General features: G+C 38.9%; 1 protein-coding gene across 1 annotated transcript in view; it reads left to right on the forward strand.

The window, feature by feature from the left end:
• The window catches only part of DCAF13 (DDB1 and CUL4 associated factor 13), a 31,572-nt gene that overhangs the window by 4,557 nt on the left and 14,915 nt on the right, over positions 1 to 12,100 (forward strand). The window contains exons 3-6 of the mRNA XM_042462002.1: positions 1,783 to 1,890; positions 3,780 to 3,869; positions 5,570 to 5,725; positions 6,398 to 6,475. Of these exons, the coding sequence (XP_042317936.1) occupies positions 1,783 to 1,890; positions 3,780 to 3,869; positions 5,570 to 5,725; positions 6,398 to 6,475 (432 nt within the window). The remainder of the gene's footprint in view (positions 1 to 1,782; positions 1,891 to 3,779; positions 3,870 to 5,569; positions 5,726 to 6,397; positions 6,476 to 12,100) is intronic.

Consider the following 12,100-nt stretch of genomic DNA (forward strand, 5'->3'; position numbering starts at 1 on the left):
TTGTTTTATTTATATACCGCTGATGACTAAGATGACTAAGAGGCTGTGCAGACTGCCTCTAAGGGGTGGCCTGCAGCTGCCTCCAGCTGCGGCGGATCGGGGCTGCATCAACTGCACGTAGCAGCCCCGATCTGGCCTTTCCAGGGCGCAAAAAGGGGCCACAAAAAGTGGCCTCTTTTTGCACCCTGGAAAGGACGCGATAGCCATGGTGCAGTGGCTTTAAGGTGCTCCTTTGGGGCTGCATTGTGTGGAAGCAGCACCAGAGGAGCACCGTGACGCCATGCGCCATGTGGAGCAGTGTGCGGTGTCATGCTGCCCAGGGGTCGGAGTCTCAGTGTGTGTCATCTGGACACCAAGTCCCGACTCTGTCCCAGGGCTGGCCTTTATGGCTGGTGTGCACAGTCCCTCAGTCAGCAGGAGCAGCCATGGGAGGAACCATTTGGCATTTCTGAATGGCTTCATTTTTGGTTGATCCTCAGAGCTAAAGGTTTTCTGTGATGTGCAATTTAGAAAATTTCTTGTTCTACATAATAGGCAATTTCCCAAGCCTCCTATTCTATTTTTAACTCCAAGGAGCTTGCTCCCAAAGCTAGGCCATAAGGAACTAACATCTGCTCCTGTGGCAACTCAGCTGCCTCCATCACACAAGTGGAGAGAATGTGCAGTTATGTTAGACTGCAGTTAGACTTTTATGATAGCTTGGATTCCAGCCTTAGTTTTAGTACTTATATTGGCCTGGAGCAAAATCTTTTTAAATGGGGACAGGCATTCATAGATTAAGGCACCAAAACTTGTTGCTTCTGCTGCTCCATAGATGCATTCTTTTTCTCCCAAGACAATATTTTAGGAAGAAGGGTAGAAAGAAAACTTATGCCTTTAGGAAACCACAGAATGAGAGACTAGGACGTATTAGGGTTAGGAAGGGGCGTCACTTCCTGACACCCCTAACCCTAGTACGTGTTGGGTACGTAGAAAATGGTGGCGCCCTTCCACACGGGTGCTGCCATCTTGACATAGCAGACGCATAGCGTCCACACGTCGCGTCCCGGACGTGACGCTGCGAGTGCGCGACTAGCGCCTCGCGGTGCCACTTCCAGGGTGCAAAAAGAAGCACCATTTTCAGGCTTCGTTTTGCCGCATCCGCTGCGGTTCCCGGACGCGGCAACCGGCAGCACTGGCAGACCGCCGATTTCAGGCAGTCTGTCACGCACCTCGGTTACTCTAAATGAATTGGTTTTGCTTTGAGTTTGTCTATGAAGATAGAAGATGTCTACAGATGTGATGATTACTTATTTGGGAGTAATTGCCATTGAATTTCAATGAAATATCTTTTCCAGAAGCACAGAACTATACTGTAAGAATAGTGTGCACACTAACCCTTTTTTCATCCTGGGTGATGATAATTGGGCCTCATCTTATGGAAAGTCAGTCAATTTCTCCTCAGTTTATGTGAACTGTAGCAGTTTGAAATTCAAATTATAAAATCAACTCTGAAAAATGAAATGGCCAAATGAAACGTTACCAGCTTAACCTTAAGCAGCTAATAAAGTCCATCTTCAGATACCTGCCTGGTCTTCATCCATCTTCCAGGAGGAGTAGGAGCTTACTACGCTTTGCTAGATGGAGCAGTAGGAGCCATAAATCTTTAAACACTCAGACAAATCTTGCAACAATGTTATTTATAGCTATGTTTTAGATAGATGTCAGCTGTTCGTTGCAAAGCATATTTATGCTGAATTGGTATAAGATATAAATACTGTATGTTATTGTTTATTTGAACAGGTTAGAATCTGGAACTTGATGAGGCGTGTCTGCATCCGTACATTACAAGCACATGAAGGTTTTGTGAGAGGAATGTGTACCCGCTTTTGTGGTACCTCTTTCTTCACTGTAAGTGTGATAATGAGAGTGAGGAAGAGATAATTAAATGCTTGTCAAACTTGCTTTTTTAATTATTCTTTTCCAGAACATATTTTGTTTTCTAAATAATGGAATGTTACTTTTATTTTAGGATGCACTTATTAATGCAGCTTATTTATTGTCTTTGAACAGCAAGAATGTTTAGGTTTTCATACATGTGCTTCCTTCTGAAAGCATGAAGCAAGCTGATATGCCAATTCTGTGAGAGTTTCCTGCTCTTTCAGGAGCCTGTTCCATTCTTTGAGACTCCAAAATAGTGCAGAAGGAATATATTCTTTGTTTGAAGATGACTGTGTTTCACTGAGTACTGTGGAAAACAGTAAAGTTACTGTGGGTTTTTCAGGCGAGATATATATATATATATATATATATATATATTGGATATACACACACGCACACTGGAGATATATATATATATATATATCCAGTGTGTGTGTGTGCGTATGTGTGCAGATATCCTATCTATATCTGTCTGTCTGTCTATCTATCTATCTATCTATCTATCTATCTATCTATCTATCTATCTATATCTCAAGCTCTTTTCTATGCCAACATTCTCTGAAGATGCCAGCCACAGATGCTGGCAAAACATCAGGAATAAACTCTTCTAGAACATGGCCACATAGCCTGAAAAACCCACAAAAAACTATAGTAAAGTTACTGTTTACTGTTGTATTATTATTAGTATAACTGATGTAGCTAAAGAAGTATAAGGAGAGAATAAAATCCATAAAAACAGTTTTGAATCATCTGCAAAAAATGCTAGAATTTTATGAGTCATTGTTATCTCTTATATTCTGCTTAAAAATCATTGACTGGTGTGTATTGCTTTCAGACTATAAAATTGTAAGGAAAAATCAGATGCAGTCTGGTTAAATATGAGAAACAGAGCAATAGGCATTGATATAGATAATGGGACTGATGAAGATGAATAAAGAAGTGTGATATATGGGAATAAAATGTACTAGGCTGTTACCTACAATTATGTTGTGAACTGCCTTGGGTCCCAACTTGGGAGAAAGGCGGAATAAATAAAATACTGTAAATAAATAAAATCAATATGTTTAATTCCAAAATTCTCTATCAGGAAACATACTGTCATTCATTATAGCTAATTAATTTACTTGTAGCAAACAGCTCAATAACTCAAGTGACAGGTGACCCTTCAATAAATAGCATAGATAAATAAAATCTCTTTGGTATGAACATGTGACAAATTAAATAATTTAGTGTATATATTACAAAAAATATTGATGTAGCTTAATCCAGGTCCTGTTTACAAAGAAGATAGTCCTATTGAGTTTGTATGCTTCCTAGTGAGGGTGCATAATATTTCAACCAGAGAGAATGTGTCTGATTATCATTTTGTGGCACGGGTATAGCTAATTAGACTACTTCATTTATCATTTTACACTTTATTCTGTGCACACTCTGCTACTCACAGAAATGCACTTGCTTTCATAGTTCCGCTTCATAAAAACCGTATAAGGATTAGCCAGGCACAAAGTAGAACAATAGATAGTTCTAGTTGTATGAAAAATTAGCATTGTAGCAATTTGAAGCCCCCATGGTACTTGTAGTCTAAATTCAGTTGCTAATTCCAATTTGAGTAAACCCATTGAATCAATTGCTGATTAGTAAATCAGCACTTATTTGGGTCCCACTGATTTACTGAGTCTAATCGGGACTAGTAATTGGATTTAAGTCTTTATATCAAGATCCCTCTGAGGGGATCTATCTAACACTGTAGTCTTATGCATGCATGTTTGTATTTCCTACGTAAAGATACTTATAGTGGAGTGGTTAATTTTTTTAACAATGATAATTAATGTTTTATGTGTTCCCTCCAAAATCATTAGGTTGGTGACGATAAAACAGTAAAGCAGTGGAAAATGGATGGTCCAGCTAATGGGGAAGCAGAGGAACCAATAAACACAATTCTTGGAAAGGTATTTTATTGCTTCACATAGAGAAAGAGATGGACAGACTAACCTGCTTGATAAGATATAAATCTTTCAGAAGATTTAATAGTGAGTGGATAGTGATTAAAGAATTTTTGAACACAAATGGGACAAATTAGCAACAATAAATTTAATTTAATATAATAAAGTATTATTATATTATAGAGAGAGTTAAAATTAAATAACATTGTGGTGAAAAAACGAGGATAGAAGGAGAATACAAAAAGAGAAAAGAATGGAAATAGGGGATGTTCTCCATGAGGAAAAGATGAAACTCAGGAAAGATAGGATTTAGTAGGTAAAGAATGCCACAGAGAAAAAGGGAAGATAGAAAAATACTGACAGACAGGAAGTGGTGTGAATTATATGGGTTGAATTGAAGAATATAATGTTTGTGAGATGAGTGAAGAATAAAGAAGGTGGAAGAATGATTAGGAAGAGTATGAAGGAAGAAAAGTAAGTGAAAGAAGGTTTGAATATGTGAAAGAGGGTATGAGAAGGGTTGTGAAAGAAAGAGAGGTTGAAAGGGAGGTGTGGAGGATAGAAGGAGAAAGGAGGGGAGGAAGAGGAAGAGGAGTATGATAAGAAGAGAAAAGTGAAGAATAAGGAGAAAGTAGAAGGGATGGAGATTTAGGGTCAAAATAAAGGATGGAATAGGAAACAGAAAGATTAGGAGGGGCAAAAAGGGTAATGAAGGATTTGGAAGGGATAGGGAAAAAAAGGATGAGTAAAGTGAATGGAAGTATGAAGAAGTACGTAGGAGAGGAGAAGGGAAGGGGGGAGGAAGTAATGGGGAGGTGAATGTCTTCTGAAGGGGTGTATCTTGAGTATTTGGGTTGATTGTTGTTTGAAATATTTGTTGTATTATTGTTTGTCTGTTTGTTTGTTAATTTAAAAAACCCTGCTCCAATAAGAATTCCTTGGAAGAGCTTTAAAGTTTAATGAAAGGCTATAATGGCAGGTAAAGGGGAAGAAAGTTCCTTTTTCCATTACTGTATACTGAAAAACACTGCTAGATTTTGGCTCTTGTATTTGGAAAATGTATACTGTACTATACATTTTTGAAGGAGCTTGTATTTGATATACAGTGGTTGTTCCACATTCCTGGGGTTAGGAGCAGAGGACCCTTGAGAAAGTGGGAAAATGCAACCACCCACCCCCCCCCCCCTTTTTTTCTTAACTAAAACACCCTAGGAATCTGTAGGTTCTCCAGAGCAAATCTGTGATCAATATCTGCTCAGAGTTGATCACAGAATTGTGCTGGAAAATCTAGAGAAGTGTTCTTTCTAGGAGTCTCTAGGTCCTGCAGCATGACCTCTGCTGGAAACTGTACATCGAGTCACACTGGCAGACCCAGAGATTCCTAGAGAGAACATATTAATCAAATCTGCAGATAAGCAAATCTACAAAAGTAAGAGCTGGAAATGTGTACAGTTGAAACAGTTGAATCACTTAAGGGCTGGGATCTCCTCCCCAAGTATGCTGCTCATGTCTCTTACAGCTTGTGGAGCCTGGCACGTAGATGCTTGAATTACTTGAGGGATTTAAGGGTGTTACAAAGCTTCCCCTGCCATTTTGCTTTCTCATCCAAAGTGCTGCTGGTTTCTCTGGCTCCTCATTTCGTGAGAGAAGAGAGAAAACTCTTAGTATAAAATAAATTGTTACTGTTTTTCCTTTGCATTTTAAAGACAGTGTACACTGGAATTGACCACCATTGGAAGGATCCTGTTTTTGCTACATGCGGCCATCAAGTTGATATCTGGGATGAACAGAGAACCAGTCCTTTATGTTCTTTGACGTGGGGAGTTGATAGTATCAGCAGTGTTAAATTCAATCCAATTGAGGTAATAATTTGTTTATATAATCCACTAGAACTGTTGGGACTTAGTAATTTGGTTTATATAAAATATAGGCACAGATGCATATCTTGGCAAAAAATGAACATGAGTAGCTAAGATGAAGGAGAAGAAAGATGGAAAGAGTTAAAGCAGAGAGAAAGATAAGCTATGAAAGACCAGGAAGCATCACATTTTTGGGGGGAAAAGATTTTGAAAAGTTAAAGAGGGCAAGATGGATCGCCATGTGAGGAGGGGAAGATGTTCACAGAAAAGGTAATAACACAGTGGGAGTTGGACTTCGAAAAGGCAAATACAGGAACCTGCTGGCAGATGGATTTAAAGAAAATGTATATTCTGAGATGGAAAGGTTTTAAAATATTACACATTAAAAATACATTGAGTTTTAAAAACATAAGATCTGAAAAAATTCATGTACTTAATTCCCCAGCATTACCTCGAAAAGAAAGCAATAGAAGGTTAAAGAACCCAGCTGATGTTTTACATGTGCATGCCTTTAAAAATTACACTGTTAAAAAGATATGGGTGCTGGTTAAAACAGACTTGCTACCTGCATACCTTATTTCACTTAGCACCTGCAGTTTTGCTTAAGTAATCAATGCTTACTACCTTCAGATGTTTACAGAATAATTCACTATATTTATGAAATCTTTTTTTCAGATGTATCTTTTGGGAAGCTGTGCTTCAGACAGGAATATTGTGCTGTATGATATGAGGCAATCAACTGCACTGAAAAAGGTAGTGTTATGTTCTGTAAAAACTTGTAATTGAAAAGGGGTATGTATTTGATGGTATGAGCACACAAACACATACATTTTAACTGGGAAGAATACTGTAATTCTGCTTCTAAGGAGCTCCTTCATTTTCATAGTAATCTGGATTTCTGCAAGATATATATACTGTATATACTCTTGTATAAATCTAGAATTTTATGTAAAAAAAATTGATCCAAAAACATGAGTTGACCTATCCATGGGTCAATGTGAGTATTGTTCTTTAACTCCTATTTAAAAAAAAAAGAACCATCCCCTGGTGAAAGGGAATAATATAATGTGTACTGGAAGCACCAAACCCCGTATTCTCTCATTCATCCAATCTTGATTGTGAGCACAAACAATTATGCCTGCTGGAATTTTGTAAGTTCTTTGGCATTGTTTTCCTTTGCTTCATCCTTTAAATAATTTGTTAGATTCCCCTAAGTTTTACCCTCGACTTGTTCCTGGGTCATATCAAAATCCATAATTTTGGTCCCAAAACCTGCCCTTGATTTATACATGAGGTCGACTTAGAGTCGAGTATATATGGTAACTAGATAATGCAACCATATTAGAATTAAAACTATGATTGGAAAAAGACAGCACAATGAAGTACCTATATAAATAAAATTGTAAATAACTATTTCCTGATTTATTATCCTAGTAATGATGTCAATAAATCATCATCATCATTAACTTGCTTAAATCCTGGCTTGCAGGCTGATTTTAAAAAATAGCTAAAGTTTTTAGGCTTTTAAAAAAAATCTTTCGTTTTGTTAGCTATAGACTTAAAACCACCAAATTATACTGTGCAATTAAAATTAAAATCACTAGTTCAGTTAGTGATATGATTGATGCAGTTGCCAAATAGTAGTACAAGATCATTGTGTGCAAATAGTTGTCATGTACAATGAGAAACTAGAAGGCTCTTCAAGGTTCAGTAAAGGTGAAAAGTATTCACTGACTGAGGGTGACAGGCTTTTGTCCTTGGCTTACGCTATCTCCCAGCTGTCACCCCTGTTGCTGAAGTTCTCTTTCAGTTTGGATCATATAACATATGGACTGCATAATACTTTTCAACTAATCAGCCTTCTGTCAAGTAGGGGCCTTGAAAGACTAAGTTGTCAGTTTTATCCCTTCAGCAGTAGGCTCAAGACAGTCTTTTTTCATTGCCATCTGGCTTTTTTCAAGTCTTATTACAGAATTCCTGTGCAGCAAAACAAATTGCTTCCAGTATGTTCCAGGCCCGGTATTTAAACAATTAACATAATTTAACAATATCCATTCTTGAAGCTTCCAAATTTGCATTATTTTGAACATAACAGTAGTAAAAATTTAACACCAGTGGTAGCAGATTATAAAAGGGTAGGGTAATCACTGTTAAATTATTACTAAAAATAGGGAATTGTTACTTTTTATTAGAGTTGTATTGCATATCTTTTATATTCCAGGCTTTGTTACTTTGTAAAAAAAATTCTAGAGCACAAGAAGGGAGAGAGGAAATACCTCCTGTTTTGCCTGAACCTCACCTTCTTTGCATGGCATGGAGAAACAATTCATATACTATTGGGTTTTCCCCTGTGTGCCAGCAGATGATGCAGTAGTCAAGAGTCTTTTTCTGTGTAAACCGCTGGCTTCTTCTCTCTTCGTGTCAGTTTTTCCATTTCCTGTCTAGCCAGCAAGATGTGTTCTCTATTTGTTCAAACATCGTTTAATTAGGCAGGAAGAAAATCAAAAATCAAAAATGGACAATATACAGAAGAATAGCATTCGATGAGGGCTCTGGTGGTACTCATATGTCTTTGTAAGCAGAAAAGAAAAGAAAAAGCAAAAGAAAACACAGATGGGTGCAGTAGATTGTGGTCTGAGAAAACAAATAAATTAATTCAATCCAGGTGATCACAAAACAGTGAGTCTCTGAGGGCAGTAATCAAGCAATATTTAAAAAAGAATATTTATTTCTACAAGTGAGAGTGAATTGGATGGCTCTGTATCAAAGCTTCTGAAACAGCTGAAAACACCGAAGAAAACAAAGAACCAGATAGATCGGACCATAATGCCTTTTCAAAAGGTAAAGAAAATAAAAACTAAAGATAAAACAAAGAAATCTGAGTTATCTGCTCAGTTAGGGCCAAGAGTGGAGAAAACGCCAACCATTGCTTTGGGCTGCTATGTTGGGAACTCACATTGCGTTCCTAAGCAACCAGAACAGCACAAAGAAGATTCCATGCAGGAGTTGATAGACATTACCAGTGCAAACAATGAAAAGAAGCAACACCAGGGAGAGGTGGCAGAGCTCTGGAGTAGCACAGAAACACAAACTTCCTTCTTAAACTACTAAAGGCTATTTTTCAAGAGAATTTAGCAGCAAATCCAGTTTCACACGTTCACCCACATTCATCAGATTGATTAAATGAGAATTGCTCTAATATTCAGGAATTAATTGGACAGTCAGTAAATGGAAATTAATAATATTTTAACCCCAAACTTTCAATGAATTTAAGTGATTTTCATGCATATGATTCAAAGTTTTGGTACAAACAGAATGAATTCAGTTACCAACAAATTCATAAATACAGATGGCAGTAACCAAGGAGTTAATTCACAAAGTGAACTGACTCAAAGTAAGCAGAATAAGAGCAAACTTGCCAGTAAGAAGCCACATAAACTGGTGAGGAAACAGAATGTGACTGAAGGTTTAGGGTAGAAATGCAGTGAAAAATCAAAATATTTAGTCAGTGATATGTTGGAGCCATGCTCAGATAGGGAGGAAGACTTACTAGGATTTGAAAGAGCTGGAGAAACAGTTACAGTGAAGGAGAGGAGTCTTCAAAAATTATATGAGGAAAGAAAATACTTTTAAGTAGTTGTTCGATACAGACTCATAAACATATTCTGAAAAGAATTCTTCAGATTTTAGGATTATATGCCAGTTGGAATAATAGTCAGACAGATAGTGAGTAGGGAGGTGCTAGAATCAGAGTGTTAAAAAAGCCAACTCCAAAAGATGCAGAAGTTCTACTACCAGATATATTTAAAGAGTTAATAGACCTGGAGTGAGAGGCCAAAAGCTGTACTCATATACAAATAAGGATATTGATTATATGAAAGTCTCCCTAGGGGACAGTTTGGTTCCAGCTCTGATTTTTAACCCAGTAGTACCTAGGGAAGGAGATATACCCCTCAGGGATATGGATAAGTGTAGACAGAGGATTAAAGAAGGCTCACAAAACCTCAGCTTTAGCTTCTGCATGTTTAGGTATATTGCTATTGCTATATGTTTGCTAGAGCAGCAGTGCTGTGGATACAAATTCTTAATTCCTAGAATATCAATTTGAGATCCTCACACAAGGTGATAGAAAGGATTCAGAAAGTCTTGCATTTTATAGCAGATGCACCTAGGAGAATAGGTCTATTCCAGAAGATCCAGCTGGATCAGTCACTGAGGTCAAATTTAGCATATGTGCCCTTTGGAGGAGGAGTACTATTTGGAAAAAAAAGCCTTAGAGAAGGTTGGAGGATAGGTGTAAGAAACAAGTTATGCCTACAACCCAGAGGAGGATATTGGAAAAGAAGCAATATAGAAACAGCAGTGATTCATTTTGAGGAGGCAGCGGCTATGCAAGACAAGATGAGAATAGATTCACAAGACCACAGTGGAACAGACTAGACTTCGGATACAGAATACTGTATAAGAATTTTCACAAAACAGAAGAGAGCCAAGCCAAGCCAATAGCTGTAGTACCAGCAGTTCTGCCATGGAAGAATTACTGGGAGGTGGAAGGCTTCTGCATTTTGCTTTGATATGAGTATACATAAAAGCAGACCAATTGGTGAATCAGGAGGTCACCTAAGGATACAAAATCCTTTTTGCTGAAAGGGATATACTTTCCATCATTGGTACTGAAAAGATAGGAGAAAATAAGAAAATAAATATGCAAGGAAATAGAGCACCTTCTACAGACTGGAGTCATACAGAAGGTATCCCTTTCTCAGAGATTCAAAGGGAGGTGCTCAATCTTTTTCACAGTGTGCAAGAATAATGGTTCATTCAGATCTGTTTTGGATCTCAAATACCTGAGTGATTTTATTTGATAACAGAAATTCAAAATGGAAATACTCTGGATTATCAGAGACAATATGCAGGTGAAGGATTTGATGATAGCAGATTTAAAGGATACAAACTTGTACATTCTTATGCATCCAATCTGCAGCAGGTACGAGATTCCAAGACTCAAATTACCAATTTGAGGCTCTTCCTTTTGGTGTTGCACCCACTATTTACCAAAGTGCTGGTTCTATCTCAGACAACAGGGGACACAGCTGTTCCCATATCCCGAATTATATTCTGTTGAAAGCAGGGTGCAGCAACAAGATAGAAGGGGACCTGAGAGAGACTATAGAATTACTTCAAAAATGTGGCTTCCTCTTACATCTTGAGAGTGATCTCCAGCACACAACAACCTTGACTCATTTAGGAGCACATATAGGCGGGTTACAGACCGCCGAAAGCGGCGGCCTGCACCTGCCCCTTTCCCCAGTGTATTGGGGCCTCAGCTGCCAGACCGGCAGCTTCCGAGGCCCCGATCCGCCGCTTTGCAGGCTGCGCGGAAGTGGCAAAAGGCCACTTCCCCGCAGTCTGGAAAGGGGTGTCCTTGGGGCTTCAAGCCCCAAGGACACCCCGCGGCAGCGGGGAGGAGGAGAAAGGGGCCGCTTGGCCCCTTTCTCCCTTGTGTCGCTGGGCGTAGCCATCTGAAGGCTGCGCCCGGCAACGCCAAGCAGGAAGGAGCTCCAAAACGGAGCTCCTTCTGGGGTTGCGCCATAGGCGCCCTGGCGCTGCCCCAAAACATCACAACTGCGCCGCCTCATTTGGAGGCGGCGCGGTTGTGACATAGTGATGGTGGCGGCCGTGTGGAACGGCCGCTGCCATTTTCTACACACAGAGCACGTACTAGGGTTAGGGGGGTGGGGAAGCACCACTCCTTCCTAACCCTAGTACGCGCTCTGCGCGTACTATATGGCCCGTCTGTAACGGGCCATATAGTACTAAAAAAGGTTGTATGTACCTTTCTCAGAAGAGAAAAAAAAAATGAAAGCAGAAATTTAAAAAGTTACGTCAAAGAGTTCAGAAGATGTCATACCACATGCAAAAAAAATGTTTGTCCTGATTTCAACAATTCAGTTGATTCCCTGGGTGAAGACTGCATTCAAGAATGTTACAGCAAGTCTTGAGATTGCATCAGTTGGTGAGAGCAGGCAGCAGCCACTACATGGTAAACTTACCAGTGACTCTCAAAAAGGTCTTATGCTGGTGGGTCCAGCTGAAGTGTTCCCTTCATGCCACAGAAAGCAATAGTGATGACAACAGATGCAAGTCTCTCCAGTTGGAAATTCACAGCAAAAGTTAATCTATCCAAGGGCTAATCATTGGATTGGGCTTAACATGGAAGATAAATTATTTAGAAATGAAAGGAATAAAACTGACAATATTGTCATTTGCAGACAAGATAAAGAACAAGAATATACTGATTTCAACAGGCAACATATCAGTAAAGCAGTACATTTACAAACAAGGAGGTTCCAGGTGAGTACTGCTGATCAGAGAGGT

This window comes from Sceloporus undulatus, chromosome 4 (genome assembly GCF_019175285.1).
Source record: "Sceloporus undulatus isolate JIND9_A2432 ecotype Alabama chromosome 4, SceUnd_v1.1, whole genome shotgun sequence".
Classification (NCBI taxonomy): Eukaryota; Metazoa; Chordata; class Lepidosauria; order Squamata; family Phrynosomatidae; genus Sceloporus; species Sceloporus undulatus.